This window comes from Petaurus breviceps, unplaced genomic scaffold, assembly GCF_028583685.1.
Source record: "Petaurus breviceps papuanus isolate PSGF00001 unplaced genomic scaffold, PetGlider_PUasm1.0 90842, whole genome shotgun sequence".
Taxonomy (NCBI): Eukaryota; Metazoa; Chordata; class Mammalia; order Diprotodontia; family Petauridae; genus Petaurus; species Petaurus breviceps.
In genome coordinates, this window is record NW_027187358.1 from 12237740 (window position 1) to 12260247 (window position 22508).

The 22508-nt window shown below is 39.3% G+C and overlaps 1 protein-coding gene across 3 annotated transcripts in view; it reads left to right on the top strand.

Annotated features, from left to right (window-relative positions):
- The window catches only part of STON1 (stonin 1), a 61772-nt gene that overhangs the window by 29301 nt on the left and 9963 nt on the right, over positions 1-22508 (top strand). For all 3 annotated transcript variants that reach the window (XM_069071668.1, XM_069071669.1, XM_069071670.1), the window contains one exon: positions 14530-16507. In XM_069071668.1, coding sequence (XP_068927769.1) covers positions 14578-16507 — 1930 coding nt within the window. In that variant the 5' untranslated portion in view covers positions 14530-14577. The remainder of the gene's footprint in view (positions 1-14529; positions 16508-22508) is intronic.

A 22508-nucleotide genomic window follows, 5' to 3' on the forward strand; every position in this document is an offset into this window, starting at 1 on the left:
TGTGACCTTGGGCAAGTCACTTAACCCCAATTGCCTTACCCTCCCCCTGAAAAAAGCAAAAAAAAAAAAGGGGAAAAAAAGATGACAAAGTAGAAACCAATTTATAGAATAATGGGTACACATATAGGGAACACTCATGGCCAAGGCAGGTCACAACCTTGGAACAATGGGGCCTTCATGTCCCTTCCTCATGCCAAAGGTCTTCCTGCTGCTCAGCTGGTCTGGCTCACTGGATATACCGTTTCTGGATTCTTCTTGGGGTCTTCCAGCTAGGGACAAAAGTCTGGGCCTTAGGCCTGAGTTCATTGTTTCTTCTGACCTTTTTGTACTTTTCTAAGGTGTGAAATGATTCCTTTACACATGAAAAGGTTTTTCCTTTACCTCTGAATGTCCCCTTGGTTATTTTTTTTCTCTTTATGACCTTAGGCTTTGCTAAAGTCAAAAGGGACACATTCTTACCTCTCTTCTCTCCCATAGTATCTAGCTCAGGGCTGGACCTATAGTAACTGGCAGTACCTGACATTTGCATTTAAGGTTTACAAAGCACTTTGCATACGTGATCTTATTTGACCCACAAAAAAAATCATTTAAGATAGAGTAAAGCCAATCATGAGCAGTTCTTCTGAGGACTGCTGCTGTGAATAACTTTAAGGATCTAATCACATAGTATAGTGAACTCTCTGTTTATTCAGCAATAAACTAAAGTGAAACATTCAAGAAACTGAAGCACAACATTCACAACAATATAACATAATAACTTATTACTAAAGTGGCCACATAATCTTAAACAAAACATATCATTCAGTAAGTCACAATCTCCTCAATCAATATAAAGTACCCATCTAAAGTCTTCTTTCATCTTGAGTGGAGACTGGCTTCCAATCATCCTTAAGCCAGTCATCCTTAAGGGGTAGTAGAAAGTACAAAGACCATCCACCCCTAGGTCACAGTAAGTTACAATAACATCAGTCAGCCCTGAGTAACCAGGTAAAGTCTCCTTTCATCTTAACTGGAGACTGACTTCCAAACCGCAAGGCTCCTCTTCCAGCTCCCAGCTCTTGGCTGGATTCACCCAACTGCTGCCTGGACGCACAGGTAGGCAGCTTTCTGTTCCATTTCACATCTCACAGGGACTGCTCCACCCCAAGGTCTTCACAGTCTGTTTCTAGGAAAGCAAAGCTCAACAGGGCTATAACAATATTTACACACATTGCTGGCACTATCATCTCATTTCACTTTCTGAGAAATCAGCACAAATCAACAGAGTGCTTCTGTCTGAGAAAGTAATGTAAATCAACAGACAGAATGCTTCTGTCTGAAAAAGTAACACAATTCACCAGACAGGTTGCTTATGTCTGACAAAGTAACACAACTCAACAGACAGGATACTTCTGTCTGACAAAGTAACACCAGCATAGAACAGACAGAGTGCTGACATCACAAACATTCTCTCTCTTAGGTATGCTTGGTCCCAGCCCGTGCTCTAACTTTAATCTGCTCTGCTCCTTCCTGTTCCACCCTTCCGGTTCCATTCTTTCAGCAAGTTCCTTCCACAGTGGGCTCCATGTGATGACTTTAGAACTATTAAGGTCAGGAAAGGTCTCCAAACTCCCTTAGGTCTATTAACAGCAACACATTGTATACTGTTTCCAACAAAGACTTGACACAATCAAAGATGAGGCTCAAAGGCAGTTGATTAGCAAAAACAAGGAGCAAAGTACTACTTTGCTTGCCATTACAGGTAGGAATTATATATATATAGTGTTACACAAATGAGGAAATTGAGACTCAGAGATGTTAAATAACTTCCCAAAGGCACACAGTGTCAGAGACAGACTTCTAATGAATCACTTAAAAAGCAATTATTAAGTTCTATGTGCCAGACTATTTTGCAAGGAGTTGTTCAAGGTTTGGGGATAAGATGACAAAAATGAAACAAATCCTAACCTCAAGGAATTTTATTCTCTAATGATGGAGATAATTTGCATATGTCTAGGTATATAAAAGGTAGGTAGGAGGCAGTAACATCTAGGAGTAATCATTATGTTCTCATGCTCTTGCCATGGCCCTTTGACTAAGTCTTGAAGAAATTCAGGAATTCAAGAGGAAATAGTGGGTGTATTCCAGGTGTGCAAAAAGGATGGATTGTAGAGAATATGGAGTAGGACTGATTTCTAATAAAGCTGGAAAGAAGTGTGGGGCCAGGTTGTGAAGAGCTTTAAGTGCTCCAAAGAGGAGGCTATAATTAATCCTAGAGGTAATTGGAGTTTATTGAGCAAAGGGAATGACATGGTCAGACCTGTGCTTTAGGATCCAGATCTCTCTCGGTTCCCAGTCCAGTACTCCTACTCACTATACCATTGTATCTCTCAGATTCTTCTAGTAGGTCCTTAGTAAAAACTTGTTGAATGAATGATGATGATAGAGAGATTTGCAAAATAGATAAGTACTGTTCTGAGTGGTGGTGCCAGTTGATACCAGACTCCATGTTACCTATGAAAGTCCTAAATGAAAACAATGAAACCCTAATGAATGCAGTTTTGTATAATGGCAGTTGTCTTTTAAGCTATTCACCTCTTTTGCGTTGTCTTCTTCTTGGTGTATCTGTAGAGAGCCTTCTTCGGGGCCTCAAGTAACTGCATGTCAACCATGGAGATGACGACCTGGAAATGGAATGCCATTCTGGCCCTAATCCCTCTCTGTCGGCCACCCGAGGATACGTGTCTCAGAGATGTTCAAAATTGACTTGCCATCTGTCCACTTGGCATTCTAAATTCAGGAAATAAGCCAAGAGTAAAACATGTTCAGAACAACAAGAAGAACATGAGTTAAGCATGGAAAAGTGAGAGTTAATGGGGCCACATTGGGTAGAAGTAAGAGAGAGCAAATGCAGTGGGTCTGGGGATTTGAGTTTTAAGCTTTCTGTCTGAAGGCAAGTGGGGTAGGGGTGTTATGTCATTTAATATGGTACAAATGGTATTTCCTGTCACATATCTGAGCTAAATACTGCACATGTTTGTGATTAAATATTATGGGTTGCAGAACATATGTGCTAATAACATATGACATAAGATCTGCGTTTTCTTAGGACTTAAGATGGAGAGTTAGTTTTACAGACCTTTAACCATCACTTAGATTTTTGTTCTCAGCTATTTTTGAGTGTTTGAATGGAAGTATTTAGGGTACCAAGAAATAATCTTACATTATTTCTTACTACGAGTGCACTGTTTCTCTTTCTCTGTCTTTCTATTTCTGTCTCTGTCTTTCTTCCTCCATATAGACGTACAGATTGACACATAAGTGCATAGATAGATAGATTTCTGTCATTCTATTTTAAATATTTTTTCCCATGTTGTGAGGCCCCTGAGTTACATGTCTTGCTTGCTGAGGCACATAAGGGAATAGCGGCCAGTGTTATATCAGCTATTTTAGGTTATGCCAATACAGCTCCAACCTGATTATAATATAGTTGTTTGATAGTCTGGCAAAGGAAATAATCTGTTAATTCCTTATTCACCATTAAGATATTCTTTTACCAAATCATGTAGTTTTCTTATAGAAGAAAAAGTCACAGACATAATGGACTAAATTCAGCACTCAAACCTTTGGGCTGATTACCCACCAAACAAGTGAGTCTGTCTGGGGTTGCAGTTTTCAGGGTCTGTATGAAACCTGTTGAGGAGAAAGTTAGCCCTCTAGGCAAATTGGGGCTGATACAAGAAGACTACTGATAGAAGCTTTTTTAATATTTCCTCTTGTTTTTGAATACAACTTCGTCATTACTATCTATACATTGGGTACCTGGCAGAGACACCCCAAGGCCAAAGCTCCTGTTGTGCTGACAGGGGAAGGGAGCTTCATCATACCCACAGTCCATATGAGGACCACAGACCCACTGTGAAAGGCATTAAAACATATTGTTGCAAGTGACCTGAGGTATGTACAGATGGAAGAGTCAAATAAATATCTGATCTTATCTGCTTTTTGAAAAAAACATCTGCAAGGAAAGGTAGGACTTCACACCCCTTCTTTTAATATCGCTTGACAAAAAACAAAACAACAGCCACAACAAATGGAAACCGAAGCATAACAGATGTGGAAACTTAGGGGGGGTGTCGTTATTTTTCAGTTCACAAAATATTTTAGAAATAAGTCATTGAATGGAGGCTGTCATTGGAGGAAGGGGGTGCTTCCAGAGTATGTTTATTGGAGAATTATGCTTGTCTTCTAAAGAATTTTTCTGTATAAATATTGCCATATTAGTTTTGAAGAATAGGCAGGGAATGTGAAGGGCTAGGGTTATGACAAGAGTTCCCTGAGTAGGGATTCTAGCCAGGGTCCCAAAAAAGTGGTAAGATATTCTATTGTTCTCTAATAACCTTGGGGCCTATCGTCTGAGGCAAGATGTCCAATTTCTCGTTCCAGTAGACTAACGTCCATAGAGCATATATGGCAAGATGAGCAGATAGATGGCCTCTATAGTTATTAGGGCTTGCCTCTACTAATGAGTTGGGGTTTTTTTGGAGGGCAGAAGGCAAGGCAATTGGGGTTAAGTGAATTGCCCAAGGTCACACAGCTAGTATACGTGTCAAGTGTGTGAAGTCGGATTTGAACTCAGATCCTCCTGACTCCAGGGCCAGTGCTCTATTCACTGCGCCACCTAGCTACCCCTACTAATGAGTTTTTTAAGCAATTTTTCCCGCATAGTAGACATAGTGTGAAAGAAAACACAGACCAAAAGGAAAAAAACCCACACCAAAAAAAGAAAGTGAAAAATAGTATACTTTGATCCACATTCAGACTCCATCAGTTTTTTCTCTGGAATTGGTTAGTGTTTTTCATAATGAATCCTTTAGGGTTATCTTAGATCATTGTTTTGCTAAGAATAGCTAAGTCGTTCACAGTTCTTCATTATACAGTATTGATGTTACTGTGAAAAATTTTCTCCTGGTTCTGTTCACTTTGCTTTGTATCAGTTCATGTAAGTCTTTCCAGGTTTTTCTGACAGTGTCCTCATCATTTTTTATGGCATAATCATATTCTGTCACAATCATATACCACAACTTGTTCAGCCATTCACTAATTGATGGACATTCCTTCAATTTCCAATTCTTTGCCACCACAAAAATTGCTGCTATAAATATTTTTGTATAAATTGGTCCTTCCCCACCCCTTTGTAAAAAAAATCTCTTTGGGATACAGACCTAGTAGTAGTATTTATGGGTCAAAGGGTGTCCACAGTTTTATTACCCTTTGGGCATAGTTGCAAATTGCTCTCCAGAATGGTTGAATCAGTTCACAACTTCACCAGCAATGCAAGGTTCAGCCCAACTCCGTGTCCTAATTTAGGGATTTCGGGTTTGTTTGTTTTTGGCAAAGATACTGGAATAGTTTGCCATTTCCTTCTCCAGCTCATTTTATGGATGAGGAAACTGAGGCAAATAGGGTTAAGTAACTTGCCCCGGGTCACATAGCTAGTAAGTATCTGAGGCCAGATTTGAATTCAGGAACATGAGTCATTCTGACTCCAGGCCTAGCTGCCCTAATAATGCATCAGTGTTTCAATTTTCCCCCATCCCCTGCAACATTTATAATTTTCCTTTTCTGTCATGTTAGCCAATCTCAGAGATGTGAAGTGGTACCTCAGAATTTTTTAAATTTGCATTTCTCTAATCAATAGTGATTTAGAGTATTTTATTCACTTAACTATAGATAGCTTTAATTTTTTCCGTGTGAAAACTGCCTATTATGTCCATAGTTAATACCAAATGCAAGCTAATCCACCCCAGAAACTTCTAATATTTCAGCATGTACTATCTCAAGAATGCTACCAACACTCTCCTTTTTGAACTTTGACCATAGGGGACAGATCTTTTCATGACTTATCCTCATGTCTGAGTTTTGTCTGGGATCATTTCTCCACTGTGATTCCAGATGTTTTCAGAATTATCTAAAGTGATCACTTGAATTGTGGCATAATCATTATTAATAATTAATACTTATACAGAGGGGCCTAATGAATAGGGAGATGATCTTGGAGACAGGAATATCTAGTTGTCCTACCTTTGACATATATACTGGCTGTGTGACTCTGGGCAAGTTACTTAACCACTCAGTATTCTAGGTAACTCTCTCATTGATTATAGAAAAGGGGCCCACCTTGAACTGGTGGGAATTTCCTCATTCTGGAGTTAGTTCCCTGTAAACTCTTAAATCTAACTCCTATTTCTGTCTCTAATAACTTGAAAATGTACTTCTGATGTTGCATATATTATCAATCAGGGTTGTTGTGTTGGTTAATTTTCCTGAACTGCTTTTTTTTTTCCCCTTAATTTTTTGTTACAAGGGATGATTTGCTGGGTAGGGATGGTGGGAGGGATATATTTGGAAATGAAGGTGATATGAAAAGAGATGTCAATAAAAATCAAAATTACAAAAAAAAAAAAGCAGAAGAAACCTTAAAGGGAAAAAAAGGAAATGGACTTCCAAAAGGATCTAGATATGGTGGATAGACTTGCATTCAGTTCTTAAGGAGGAATCCGAAAATTTTTGGTGAGTGTAGATTATAGTTTAGATGGCATAATATGTGAATGTGCATACTGATAAATGTATAGGCTTTGATTTGGATAAAGGCCCATTTCTTTGACCTAAGGGTTTTGTGGGATACAGGTTTAAATTCAAACCAACTTGGAAAAAATGGGACAAAAAGTATCTGTCACCATCAGATAGAAGCTGTTGCTGCACTGAGCTAGATTTGAATTTCTTGATTACTGCTGGGGCTTCAAGTCCGTATCCAATTTTCCTTCCCTTGTTAAGGCCCTTTAGTCTTCCAGTAGGCCCTCCCCTGCGCCCTCCCCGCAAGGTGACTTTTGCCTTCTTTCTTGGGAGTCAGGGAAGGGAAAGGAGAAAAGGATTTGTGAGATTTTGGCTTGGTTGTTGACCTGGGCAAACAAGACTGTGTGAGGGCCTTTGAGACTGTGATAGAAGGATGAGGTCATTTTAGGGAGGGAGCTGGGAAAAGGGATGAGAAAGCATTGAAAAGGGGATTGGTGTTAGAGCGAAAGGTAGAGGAAGTGAGTAAAGCAGAAAGGAATGAAGGGAGGGCAGGATGAAAAGGACAAGAGAACTCAGTTTTAACTAGCTCAACAAAGCATGCCGCTTTGAAGGCTTCCTTTACAACACTGTCAGGCTTGAAACCCAGTTTTCTCAAACCATTTAATGAGAACTGGATTTGAACTAGGGAAGTGCTTAATGTGTGTTCTTTAGTGTAACAGAGATGAAAATTTGCCTTTCCCTTTGGATCTTGAATTCCTCTGCATGAAATCCAGTTCAGTTTGGTTCGCAGTTGTTTGGTGCCCAGAGGGCATATCACCAAAGAGAAGAGAATCTGATGACTTTGTCAAGAAAGACCAGAGCTGTTACTATTTGATGACTGTAAAGTAGTGAGACAGGTAGGCATTCAAGGCTGGTTTCAAGAAATCCATCTCATTTTAGACTTCATCATAGAGAAATCGACGTAGAGTTCTCAAGAAACCAGCACTACCCGTCCAAATTCTAGTCACATCAACAAAAAAAAGAGGTGAATATCGGATAGAGCAGAATGTTTTCTAAAAAGACTGAAGCTGAGATTCTCTTTTTAAAAAACAGACCCTACCAAAGTAAATATTTTCATGATCTCTCACTCTTACAGAGGAGTTATTTTGGCTGAACTCTTTTAAAAGGGGGAAGAATACCGTTGCCTAGTTTCTGCCCATAAGCCTCTCTGACAGCCCCCTAATGAGCCAAATTTTTTTGAGCTGTGAGGGAAGAGGACTTTATGGTACTTCCAGCCTAATGGGCAGTGACTCTGAAATGCATTCTCCCAGGGAGCTGGTGACCTCAGCAGCTCCTCTGTTATAGGCTTCTATGCCCACAGGAATGTGCCAGGGTGGAGACACAATATGTATTGTGTGTGCCCCCTCTGCAGCTAGAGGCCTCAGTTCTTTTCAAAGCATGTACGGTTGCATTTGTTGAATCTTCATTAACTGAGGGAGGGGTGGAATTTTGTGGGATTTTTTCCCCCCAGAATCATGTGACATCTGAAAGCCTCTCTCTGGCCTCTGGACACTTTGTTTAACATCCACTTGCAAAGAGTACCCCGTGGTTACAGAAATTCTACCTTTGTAGTTTTTCTTTTCTCATTGAGGGTAAAGTGTCATGGAGCCATTGAAGCTGGAAGGAACATACAAAGTCATCTCTAGCTCAACTTCATTATTTCTCAGATGAAGAAACTGAAGTCCTTCAAGGAGAAGTGATTGCTCAGGGCCACACAAAGATGGTCTCTTGGTTTCCACTATGCCTGGATACTGTGCTATGATATGAATACAAGTATGGTTTCTAAAACAAACAACACCTCTAAAGTTAAATGTCTTTTTTGCAAAAAAAAAAAATGCAGCTATGCATTGAAAAGCAATTGTTCCCCACTAATCCCTTGATTTGGAGACAGATTGGGCAGATTGTTTGGTATAGGGCATAAAGCACAGAGCCTGGAGTCAGGAAGACCTGTGTTCAAATTTGCCTTCAGACACTTACTAGCTTTGTGACCCTGGGCAAGTCCTTTAACCCTGTTTGCCCTCAGTTTCCTTATCTATAAAATGAGCTGAAGAAGGAAATAGCAAATTACTCCTGTATCTTTGCCTTGAAAATCCCAAATGGCGACACGAAGAGTCAGATGCAACTGAATAGCCCTGTTTGGACCTCAGAACTTCAACAAGCTTTTCTTAGCAGAAAAGGAAACAGGAAAGGAGGGAGATTGGGCCCTTTCACTTTCATACCATTTTTAAGAAGCTCTTGAGTTGTTAAACTTGGAGATCCCTTTATTCCATCATACCCACCCCCTCTTCCTTCCTCTCCTGTATGTTCTTCAGCTTGGAAATACAGAGTTCCTTGGAGCCACTTTGAAGGTGGTGAGCCATAGTCCTTGGGTCTTTGACACACAAAAGGGGCCTAGCTTTCTCCCTTATGCTAAAGCACCAGCATCAGGGGCACATAGCATAGACTTCTTTCACACATATGTGAGTTCATGGGGAACCATCTTCTGTAACATAAGGGAGGAGGTCAGATCCTTTTGTTCAATCTCTGAATGACTCCTTAGCTTAGAGGTATGGATCTCACTGAAAAGTCCATCAGCTCACTCTTTCTCCTATTACACCCAAGACTTCAGAGAACCTCTAGAAGTAGGTGGCAAGGGATCCATGAGGATCCCCATCCCCGGGATGGATGATCTCCATCCCCAAACAATTTGTACCTTGCCTAGAAGTTCAGCCTCTAATTTCTATTTATGAATAGGTGACCCCAGGACTAAGGCTCACCACCTTCAAAGTGGCTCTAGGGAGCCTGAGGGTCTAATCTGGGGGCTGTAGATCTTCTTCTAGGTCTTTAATAGTTCATAGATAATAGAGCCATGTCTGAGATGCCCATCTATTATTTCTCACTCTCCATATTACAGGTTCATCTTTTCTAGTCACACATTTTCTCAATATCTTTTATACTTCTTATGCAGAAATGATAATTGGGTATGCCCAACATAAATTTTCTCTGCTGCTCTTTGGGTCACCTATGTATAAGGTCTAGGTATTCCGTGGTTCACAGTCATAAAAAATTACTGGAAGAACATTAATGTTTTTAAAAATTGATTTTAGTTTCTTAGAGAAGCTTCAGTTTAATTCAACAAGCATTTCTTAAGTACTTACAATTTACAAAGTACGAATGATGCAAAGATTAAAATGAAACAGGCCCTGCCCTCAAAGAGTTTGGGGGAGAGGGAAATACACTATTTCAGATGCCCAAATGGATAGGATCACCTGGATGTGAATGTTCCCTTCATTGACTTGGATTTAAATCCATTCATGCCTGCTGATCCTATATAGCTTTTTTCTGTGTTTTCTCATAAATTCATCAAAGGGATCCCTAACACACTGTGGACCTTCCCCACTTTTGACACATGAAACACACCGGTAGAGTCCACAGGCTATCAGCTTGTTCTCTTCACATTACTAAATCTCTTTTTTTAAACATTTCTTTATTGAATCTTTTTGCTGTGGTTCTTCTTCATATTAATTGTTGATATGTTACAGCCACCATGTACATTTGCATTGCCTTCTAAGTGATGCTTAGACATGTTATCAAATTATTTGGAGAATATAGTATTCCATGATTCATGGTCATACAATACCAGGACAATATTGGTATTTAAAAGGTAGGCCTTTGTTTCAAGAAATTTGGGGTCATTAAAGGAAGCTTGCAATTTCCCAGAAGCAATTCCGCTCACTCTCCTCCTTCTATTTAATTCTAGACCCAGTACACTGTCCATTTACACCGACTGTCTAAAATACCCATATTGCTGGGTGAGTTCTGTTGGTTGTTTCTCCATCCACTTGTCTTAACATGGACAAAAAGGAATCATCCACTTGGTTTTTCCTTTGTGGATTACCAGGCTAAACTTTTTTGAAAGGTTATGGATCTTGTCCAGGAGACTGTAGTGTTCTAGGGCTTGATGCAACCAGCACAATGAAGTCTACAAACATAAGCAAGATGAGACGAGAATGTGGAGAATCTCTCTTCAACTTCATCTCTTTCTTAGCTCTTCTCCATGACAGTGGTAAATATCACTGGTGAGCACATGGCCCCTGTTTTACATTTTGCTTGATATTGAAGATCAGAGAGTTGTTCTGTGTTGCTACATCTTTTAGGGAACCATGAATAATTTTGATAAATGCATAGGAGACACCTTGTTGGAAGAAAGCCCTTTGAGAAGTACCATCTCTACTGAATAAACATTTTTTAAAATAGTTAACGAACATTAACTACAACAAGTTCTTCCGTAGTCAACAAACATTAGGTACAACATAATTGATAGGTAAGTAAAAGATGATTTGGGGACATATGAACATAAATGATTGGAGAGAAGACTCAGGCTTCATTGGGGAGGTGTTCTCTGAGCTCAGCTTTGAAAGATAAAGAATCTGAAAGATAGAGATGAAGAGAGAATACATTCTGGGGATTAGGAATCTTGTTCAAATGCACAGAGGAGTAAGTTAGAATGCTAAGATCAGGAAACCTCTAGTAGTCCAGTTGGCTGAAACCCAGGTAATGTGATGAGGAAAAATATGAAATCAATGTGAGAAGGTAGGTTGGAACCAGAATGGGGAAGGTCTTAAACACCAGGCCAAGGAGTTTGTCTTCTATCCTAGAGGTAATAGAGATCCCTTTTTTTGAATAGAAGAGTATCAGAGTGAGATTTGTATCTTAGGAAGATTGTTTGGGCATCTGTGGGAGGATGATCACCAATTAAGAGGCTATTAAGAGTCAAGCTGAGAAGTGATGAGGACCTGACCTATAATAATAGCTAGCATTTATATAGCACTTAAAGGTTTGTGCACAGTTCTACAAATTCATTCTAGTCCATCTAAATTTCCTCTTTTAGCCAAATTGGGTTCAGTGCATTGTTCATATGCAGTTCCTGACCAAGAGAGATATACTGATGGACTCATTCCATGGATTATCCAGAGATGCAATATTGCATAGCATAGAGACAGCTGGATTTGCTATCAGGAAGAGCTGGGTTTGAATCTCGTGTAAAACACTCATTAACTATGATACCTCGGGCTAGCAAACTAACTTCTCTTGGTCTCAGTTTCCAAATCTGTAACTGGTAATAACAGTGATAGCAAAGGGTTATTATGAAGATCAAGTGAAACAATGTTATGTTAAGCATTTTGCAAGCCTTGAAACACCATGTCAGTATGAACTACGATTGTTATCATTGCCCATTCAATTACATTTCATAATCTGGGTGATATGCCTTCTTCATATGCTTGGTTTTCCCATGTGGATGGCTGACAACCCAGTCTTTTTTAAGTAGCAAGCAAGGCCACCCTGGGATGTTCTGGGACCAATCTGCAACGATATTTACAACCAATTCTTTTCACCATTCAAGAGCAACCGAGTCACCATATTTGGATTTTGGATATCACAGTCCAGGGTGTGCTTATAGAGGAAGTGAAAATGACATTAGAAATGACAAAGATGACAAACAGCTCTACTGTATTAAGTATAGACAGAGAAAACCCATTCTGGATGCCAAGTAATTCTGAGAGATCAGTTTCCAGTAAATATGAAGGATGATGATACCAAATATATAGGGGAAAAAAAATCTCAGAACCTATTATTACAAGTTTTAAAAAAAAGTGACCAAGACTCAGGATGCCTTCCTTGTCACTTAAAAATATCAAGGCTGTCAATGATTCTTTCTCATTCTTTTGGAAATTTATATTTAAGATATTTTGAAACTTGTTGTGAATGACTTTAAGGTTGTGCCTCCAACACATTGTTTTGGTCTTTATTTGGTCAGCTCCTAGCCATCATTCCCCATTTTATTTTCTTGAGTGTTATTTCTGCTCCCTCCTTTATAATACCACAGGTGCTGAGGGGGGTTAGAGACCAAATGTGGTGGTGTTTTGACCATAGCCAAAAATGATGAGAAATGGTCACTATGGCATACATAATAACTCTATTCCATTTCACATTTTTGTTACCCTCCTTCCAATTTCATCTTCAAATACTCTGGCGATAATCTTGTTTAGTTGGGTCTTATGCCATGTTTTCTACATGCTTATTTTCCTCTTTACTACCTTTTGCTGTTGTATGAGACAATATTGTTCATAATATCCTCTCATCCTCCTCAGCCATGTTTTGCAAATGAACTTGTACTTTAAGCTGATATTATATTATCCTTGGCTGCCATGTCTCTCTGCTTGGCAGGAAAATCAAATATTTACTGACTGAGCCATTTTGGGGCCCTTTTTTGGGAGATGGGGGCGGATCTTCTTTGTGGTATTGTTTTACACTGATTAGACTTCCCTTAGAAACAATAACTACTTCCATCCATTTCCCATTTTCAGAGTCAACTTGTTTAGATAAGTTAGACTAGAGTTACAATTACTTATATTGTCTTCTCCAATTTCTTCTAATTTGATGTTCTAACCACTTGATCTTATTGCACGCAGAGAACTTATTCTGAAAATACCCTTAGTCATTTCCTGTTTTTGTTAAGATACATTCAATTTTTTTTTGTTGCGTTCTTGTCATTTTCTGACTCTCTTCTTGAAGAAAATATCCATGATATGTAAACATGTGATTTCTGAACAATCTAGAAACCCTTGGCTTCCTCCCAGTCCTAGGAAATCTAGTATATTTTTTCACCATTTTCCTATGCCCAACTTACCTAGTATTAATTCCCCCTGAATATTAAGGTTATTCCTCATATGTTGACTTAGTTTGAAGGGTCTTGTCAAATTTTTTGTCTAATTTCTCTCCTTCCTTTCTGCAACAGATATTAGTATAAAAGCTATGACTGTTGTCTGGTGGGCTCCTTGCCTGTTCTTATCTTGAACACTAAAGATGAGGTGTTTAAGTGTCCCATGAAATGATATTTCTTGTTCACCCTGAATACGCAATGAAACCAACCCCAGAGATTGCTTTATTTGTGATTCCAAGGATAAGTAGTGAGCCATCCTTCTATTGCTTTCTAACTTCTTCATTTTATCAACTTTGTTTTTGATGAAAATATTGGTATGGCTATAGCTTAGTTCCTCCACTAATATTTTGACTCATTGATCAATGGACAATGACAATTAAAGTCCCATCTTCTATAGGAAGCCTTTTCTAAGCTCTCTTAATTCTAATGCCTTCCCTCTTTTAATTATTTCCTTTTTATCCTGTATAGAGCTTGTTTATATATATATATATATATATATATATCAGTTTACTTGTTGTCTCTCCCATTAGATTGTCAGTTCTTTGAGGGCAAGAACTGTCTTCTGCCACTTTTTATATTTCTGGTGCTTAGTGGTACATAGTGAGTGCTTAATAAATGTTTATTGACTGACTGACAGATATTGCATTTAGAGTACCAACAGTTAACTTAGTATTTTTAGGTGCTATAAAAGGACCACACAGAACTGGGGGCCATTTTTGTATTTTGATCTAATTCAAGGATCACCATAGTCAAATAACTCATCATTTCATAGCCAAATTGCTGGTGAAGACTTTATCTTCTTAGTCAGACTCTTCCATGAATGGCAGGCCATTCATATGGTCAGTCCCTAGGGCCATACTTGAAGCCATTTTAATTTGTCTGAGCCCACCGGAGCTGGCTTTCCATCAGCATGTAAAGAACCCAGGGTTATTGCCATGCTGCACAACCTACCTATTATTGATGATTATGCTGTTCTTAATGAAAACCAAAACAACTAAGCTTTAACTTATTTCAGTCATCATCAGATGAGCAGTTAGGTTGCACTTTATGATGCAGTTACCACAGGTCTGTACACTTATGATTCTTTCCTATGCAGTAGGATGATGAAACATTGTTAAATTAAATTGAACTGAAAAGTGACTATGTTTTAAGCTCCATGAAGGTAGATAGCATGTAAATCTGGATACTTTTCTATTTGGTGCAGATCTATTAATTTATTTCTCTTTTAACAGGTACTTCATGCCTGGTACATCAACAAGTGGATTGCTTGATCCTCCAGAATGTATTCTGCTAACCCAGCCAACTGGGTCACATTTGAGGATGAGCCACTTTCTCAGTCCTCTCAAAAATCAAAGAATTTTCCCCTGGAGAATCACAGCATCTGTAAACCAAATGGACTTAAGCTGAATCTCCCTGGCCTCAAGGAATCCTATGGTTCTTCCTCTACAAGTGGTACCCCTCTTTCTTCTCCTATTGTGGACTTCTACCTAAGCCCAGGGCCCCCAAGTAACTCTCCCCTTTCCACACCCACCAAAGACTACCCTGGCTTTCCTTGTATTCCCAAACCAGGGGGGATTCATGCACTTTATCCTATTCCTGAATGGCCTTCAAAAAGCCCACTTCCAACACCAGAGGCAGAGTCTTCATTGTTCCCTTCTAAGCCCAGTTATCCTGCCCATTCATCCACATCCAGTGATCATTTGTGTAAACTTCCAGATGTCAAAACTGAACTTGTGGATGAAAGGAACCTTCACCCATCTGAAATCTCAGGCCATCAACATAACTTTCCACAGTTTCAGTATTTTCAAGATGACTGTGCCTTTTCAAGTCCATTTTGGAAAGAAGAGTCTTTACCTAGCATCTCCCCTTTCACTTTTGACCCTGAGGGAAAAGATCAAAGATCCAGCAGAAAGATGGCACCTCCTGAACAGAAAAGTCTCAATCAATGTTCATTCAACTATGTCTGTGAAAAACTTGAACACTTGCAAGCTGCAGATGATGCTACAGACTCAATTGGAAGCCTGTCTATGCAGTGTCTGTACACTGGAGACAGCAGTCCTTCCTTTGTGCCCCATACATTATTCAGAAGTCAGCAGAAAGTTGGGTGGTCCTTCATGCTTAGAATACCTGAGAAGAAAAATATGATGTCTTCTAGGCAGTGGGGCCCAATATTCCTGAAAGTCTTGCCTGGGGGCATTTTGCAAATGTACTATGAGAAAGGGTTAGAGAAACCATTTAAAGAGCTTCAGCTGGACCCATACTGCAGACTCTCTGAACCCAAAGTCGAGAACTTTAGCATGGCAGGGAAAATCCACACTGTGAAGATTGAGCATGTGACGTATACAGAAAAAAGGAAGTACCATTCTAAGACAGAAGTAGTCCATGAACCAGAAGCAGAGCAGATGTTAAAATTGGGGACCACAGACTACCATGATTTCCTTGAATTTTTGACAGTGGTTGATGAGGAACTGATGAAACTCCCTCCTCTTTCCAAACAAAAAAGAAATTACGAAGAGCAAGCAATTTCCCTGGAAATAGTGGACAACTTCTGGGGAAAAGTCACTAAAGAAGGAGGGCTAGTTGAAAGTGCTGTAGTTACTCACATCTATTGCCTCTGCTTTGTGAACGGAAATACAGAATGCTTTTTAGCCTTAAATGACCTCGAGCTGCAGAAGAAAGATGAGCGCTATTTTGAGAGAGACCCAGAGAAAAAAGGAATTGAGATTCTTGAGTACCATTTTCACAAGTGTGTGAAAGCACCAGAGTTTGAGCAGCTGAGAATCATTAAATTTTCACCCTTGGATGCTTGTAGATTTGAGCTGATGCGTTTTAAGACATTGTATGATGGGGAGGACCTTCCATTTTCAGTAAAGTCTGCTGTGGTTGTCCAGGGTGCATATGTTGAGCTTCAGGCTTTTGTCAACATGGCCTCATCTGCTCTGTCCGCAACCCGTTCTAGTCCTTTGAGATTCTGTGACAATATAATGATACATTTTCCAGTCCCTACCCAGTGGATCAAAGCACTCTGGACCATGAATCTCCAGAGACAGAAGTCCTTGAAGGCCAAAATGAACCGCCGTACATGTCTTGGCTCTTTACATGAGCCAGAATCGGAACCTGTCATCCAGGTCACGCTGGGAACAGCAAAGTATGAGAGTGCCTATAGGGCGATTGTGTGGAAGATAGACCGGTTGCCAGATAAAAATTCAAGTAAATATTCAGTTTTTCCAAGTTATTTTCCCCCATTGTGGTGTTTCAAATGTTTTCACTGTGCTGTTGAGTCTACACATTGGAATCATACAGTCTCAAACATCTAGTCAATTTTGTCAACTGAGGCTTTGTCTACACAACCAGTACTATTGGTTGAAAGGTAAAAAATGTAGTCAGGTTGGTGTTTTCACATGGTATTTTAATGATGCAAAGTGATTTAGTTGTATTGATTTTAAACAGACAACTGGGACATGCTAGGCCAGATCCTTTCAGCCCAGGGTCCTATAGAAGCACCAAGCGATAGTTTATGGGCTTGAGCCTTAAATGGTAGAGATATTTTCCTAAACATCACAGTTTCCTAAAAATAATAGAATTTTGAGAGTTAGAAGGGACCACAAAGGTTATCTAATCCTACTTATACCTGAAATAACCTATCATGGATCTATAATCTATGAATACATTTTGACCTTTTGGGGGGCAGACATTTATATTCTCAATCTGTATCAGCCTTTGCATGTAGCAGATTCCTTAGGTTTACCACCTATTATGCAAAATAAGCCACACTGACATTTTTCAGTGTGCTTAAATTACCTTTTATTGTTTTAACTTATTTATTTTACCAAGTTGACAGATTTTATTGGTTATTGGACTTGGAAGGGACCTTATAGTTAGTTCTCTGATTCAACTCGGACCAGAATAAGAATCCCCTCCTATAATATCCCCATGAATAGTCATCTAGCCTTTGCCTGAAGACCCTCAATAAACAAAAACCTCCTGCTTTTGGAGGGAACTCATTCTATGTTTAGACTGTGCTAATCCTTGGGAAGTGTTCCCTACTCTGAACCTAAATCTGGCTTTCTTCAGCTTCTCCTTACTGTTTCTAGTTCTGCCCTCTGGAACCAAGCAGAGCGAGTGGAACCCTTCTTCCAGGACCTTCTCTCTGGTCCTCAAAGTCCTCCTTTTTGTAGGCTAACTGCTTTAGTTCTTCTGCCGACCTTGATAAAACATAAGCTTCATGTCCTTTACCATGCTGGTCTCCCTTTTCTGGACACTCTCCAGTCTATTGATGTCCTTCCCCAAATCTGGTAACTCAAAATCCAAACTGAACATATTATATGCCTTCTTATTCCACACTATTTTGGCTCCTTTAATGTAGCCTAAAATCTTCTGAACCTTTCTTCACCACCACCACTACCACCACCACCACCACCTTCTTCTCCTTCTCCTTCTTCTCCCTCTCCTTCTCCTCCTTCTCCTTCTCCTCCTCCTTCTTCTTCTCCTCCTCCTCCTCCTTCCTCTTCCTCCTTCCTCTCCTCCTCTTCCTCCTCATTCATAGTCATCGTCATCATCACCTTAGCATTTTCATAGCTCATACTCTGTGCCTGGTGATTTACAAGGATTATCTCATTAGGTTTTCACAACAACCCTGAGATGTAGGTGCTATTATTCTTCCCACCTAAGAGTCTAGAAAACTATGGCAAACAAAAGTTAAATTACTTGCCTAGGCTCACATAACTAGTAAATGTCTGAGGCCAGATCTGAAGTCAGGTCTTCCTGACTGTGGGCCTAGTGCTTTATCTCCCATGCCATCTAGCTACATATCCCTCTTGACTCTTATAAACTTGTAGTCCATTAAAACCCTGAGATCCTTTTCAAATTGCTGTCTAGCCAGGTCTCTTTCACCTTGTATTTGTGATATTAATTTTTTAAAACTCAAGTGCAAGACTTTACTGTGGTTGTTGTGTTTGATTTTATTAGATTGGGCCAATGTTTTCATCTATTGAGGTCTTTTTGGATCCTTTCTTCATTTGGACCCATTTGTATAAGACTTCTTCCATGACACTGATGAATACACATCTTTCCTTTTTTAGCTTTGCCTCGATGCTGATATCAGGGAGTTAACATGGAATAGTTAGTAAGTCACGCAATATTTAATAAGCATCTACAGTGTGCCAGACACTGTGCTGAGTGCCAGGGAATTCAAAGAAAGGCAAAAGACAGTCTCTGCTCTCAAGGAGCTCAGAGTTTATTGTGGGAGCATATAAATAACTATAGACAAGCAAGCTACATACAAGAGAAATTGGAAATAAGCAACAGAAGGAAGGCGCTAGAACTAAGGGGAATGGGAAAGACTTCCTGTATAAGGTGGGATTTTAACTGGAATATGAGGGAAGCCAAAAGGCAAAGAGGAGGAGAGGGAGTATTCCAGTCAGGAATGTTTAATAAAGTGTTTTATATTTGCTCCTGTGCTGATAGGGAGTCACTGGAATTTAGTCTGTGTGTGTGTGTGTGTGTGTGTGTGTGTGTGTGTGTGATGGCAGCTAGGTGGGGCAGTGGATAGACTGCCAAACCTGGAGTTCAAATCTGACCTCAGACAGCTGTGTGACCCTGGACAGGTGATTTAGCTCACTGTTTGCCTCAGTTTCTTCATCTGTAAAATGTGGCTAACAATAGCACCTACTTCCCAGGGTTTTTATGAGGATCAGATGAGGTAACTGTAAAGTGCTTGGCACAGTGCCTGGCCCACGGTAAAATGCTATCTATCTCTTGGGTGTCATCATCATCATCATCATCACCAGCAGTAGCATCGACATTATTTGGAGTCATTAGGCCTGGGTTTGAATCCTAGCTCTGTCCTTTCCTACCAGTGTGACCTTGGGCAAGTGATTTAGCCCCTATAAGCCTCAGTTTTCTTATCTGTACAATGAGAAATGTGAACTTCATGACTTCCAAGTCTAAATCAATGATCCTCAGCAGACTATTGAACAGTCTTTCAGGGGTGGGGAACCTGTGGCCTTGAGGCCACATGTGGCCCTCTAGGTCCTCAAGTGCTGCCCTTTGACTGAATCCTAACTTCAGGATTTCATACTCATTTTTTTTTTTTTTTGCTTTTTGGAGGGGGGAAGGTAGGGCAATTGGGGTTAAGTGACTTGCCCAAGGTCACACAGCTAGTTTTTTGTGTTAAGCATCTGAGGTCGGATTTGAATTTAGGTCCTTCTGACTTCCAGGGCCAGTGCTCTATTCACTGCGTCACCTAGCCTCCCCCATACTAACTTTTTAACGATTAACATCAGAGCCTTTTCTGAGAGCAGGTTTTGATAGGGAAGAGGAAAAATATAACAATACTAGACACCTCAAAGAGATTCATGAAATGGGTTTGAGGAAGCAAAGGCAAATTACTGTTTTTATAATTTTCTCAAAGGCTTTACAAATAAAACTATAAAATTTTTCTTTACTTTTTATTGACTATTTCTCTACTTCATTCATCTCCGTCTTCCTACTATCTTATATTCTATCTATCTTACCTTTCTACTTACCCCTGTAATTTAGATTTCTAAGGTAAAATGTCCAAGAGTGCTTAGCAAAACTGAGATATTAAAATTGTATGGAGTAGGGTTTGTGTCTCAGAAAGAAAGAATCTCAGAGACTAGATATTAATCAGGCCAAAGAGTGCCCCTTAGTGGCCACCACTGGGATAAATAACAGTTTCTACTATTTGTGGTATTTTACTAGAGGTATGAATTTTTTTAAAAAGCAGAAAAATTTGGGGGAACACATTTCCCACTTAAAAAAATATATATGCATATGTATATATAAAAATAGAATGGAAGGAATTCTTCTCCCCTGGCTTTTTCTTTCCTTTTTCTTCTAAGTCATATCTAATGGTGTGTTACCAGCCCATCGAGTCAGGTCACCTAGGCTGATTGTAAAAATAGAAATATGTCAGAATTATTTTCACAAAAGATGTTATCAGACCAGTACATCATTATGTTGTCCTGATTTGTTTCTAAAAAAAAATTCTTTGATTTTTGAAAAGCATTTTAGTGTGAACAGAAAGACTCTAAAAGTTATGTATATATCTAGGTGGGATAGTAATATAACCAAGGGTAATTGAACCAGCTTGAACCAGCTTACAAGAGTCAGTTATAAGAATTTCAGTTTAAACATCGATGCCTCTGGCAAAACTTACAAATCAGGGCTTGACTGATTGTTTTGTTGATTGTCTAGACTTAGGAAAGCGATGGAGAAAATGTTAATGATGCAAATTAAATTTAAAAGTGTTCCATGTGTACACTTCCCTTCCATTCCCCCTCCCCCCCCAGTCACATTTACATTTTCTGGTATTTAGAGTAACTCTTCATTAACATTATCCCAAGACATGTTTAGAATATTTCTAGTAATATAGAACAAAATAAAAAGTAATAAATGCAGTTCCTCTGACTCTGTTTTCTGTAGATATTGGTTGATTTGATCAGGAGTCAATACATTAAGGACTCATGAGAGTTGCTTCAGGTTTAGTTTGGTAACTTTCCTGTGGTCACACAGCTAAGCAATATCATGTGTGAGGTTTGGATCTGAGCCCTCTTGACTCTGAGTCAGCACTTTCTTCCTGAAAACACACAACGTCTTGGACGGGGGTATCTGATAGCGATAACCTTTACTTTTAATCATGACAGTAGCAGTCGTTTGGAAATAAATCGCTCTAAAAGCTTATCTTTTAGTTTAAGGAGTAAAGGAGTTTAAGGAGAGTAAGCTTGATCTGGAATTTTTAATCTTCTTTTGCTGCCTAGGAGTACCTAGGATTCTTGTCCTTTTTTCCACTTATGGTAGTGATGAAGGTGGTTTGTATATAATAGCTTTCATATAAAAGGAAAAAGAAAAAATTGATGTGATTAAACAATTATTTAGGTAATGAATAAATATGTCTTGAGTACCTACTGCATGCAAGGCACTGTGCCTTGTGGGGAACAACAGGAAAGGTAAGATATTGGTGCTGCCTTGAATTGAATTGGGAAGAGAGGATATAGCCTAAGTAATAATATAAGGGGGTATAAGTGCCAAAGGAATGGAATAGACAAAAGTGCCTAATAGTTGGGAGAAGGAGAGATCATTGTAGGTCAGAATAGTCATTGAGAACTTCATAGAAGAAGTGGGTTAGAACTAGGCTGGAAAGATGGGCAAGCTTCTTTTTGGGGGTGAGGACATTCCAGGCAATTTGAGTAAGGAAGTGATCTTCTTCAAGGATCATTTTATTTTTTTACTTACTGATCAGATCTTTTCATTGTCCTAATTTAAGTCTGAATGTTGAGAACTGGATGTAGAAGTTTGCATTCTATTATAATTTTACTCTAGTGAAAATTTTGACATTACCAGAACTCCTTCCCACCTTCTTAAAGCTTATCTAGGAAAAAAATACATTACTGCATATATATATATACATATATATATAATATATGTATATATAATATATATATGTATATATATATTGCAAGAGATTATGCATAGTCTCTTAGCTGCCATTCTGATATATGAGTTAGAAAATAATAAATTCCCTAAAATATTTTTGCTTATATATGTATATTTGCTTGAATATGTAGAGTTAAAGTTACAAATATAGTTAAGTAAAGGATAAAGTTCAGAAAACACAGCTATTCTAAGACCTAGGTTCTATTCCTTACACACCTACCAGTTAGCTATGTGACCTTGGGAAGGTCGTTACCTTTCAATGCCTTAGTTTGCTATAAAATAAGCCAGTCTCAGTGATCCCTAAGATTCCTATTAAATCTAACATCTTATGATTTGTAGGGTATCTGTCAGCAGAGCTGGATTAACTAAATTTTTTTTTTTTGCTTTTTGGAAGGCACTTGGGGTTAAGTGACTTGCCCAAGGTCCTATGGCTAGTTAAGTGTTAAGTGTCTGAGGCCGGATTTGAACTCAGGTTCTCCTGACTCCAGGGCCAGTGCTCTATTCACTGAGCCGCCTACCGTGTTTCCCCGATATTAAGACCTATCCCGAAAATAAGCCCTCCCCTTACTGTGTAAGATTCCTCTAAAATAAGCCCTCCCCCCAAAATAAGCCCTATTGAGATTGCTACTGTAGTGAAGGTGATCCCCTGCGCTACACGCTATATTACGGTCCCCTCTGTATGCACTGTCCCCCGCCCCTGTGAAATGCACACCGCGCTCCGAGCTGCATCCAATCAGAGCTGCAGCAGTGAGCG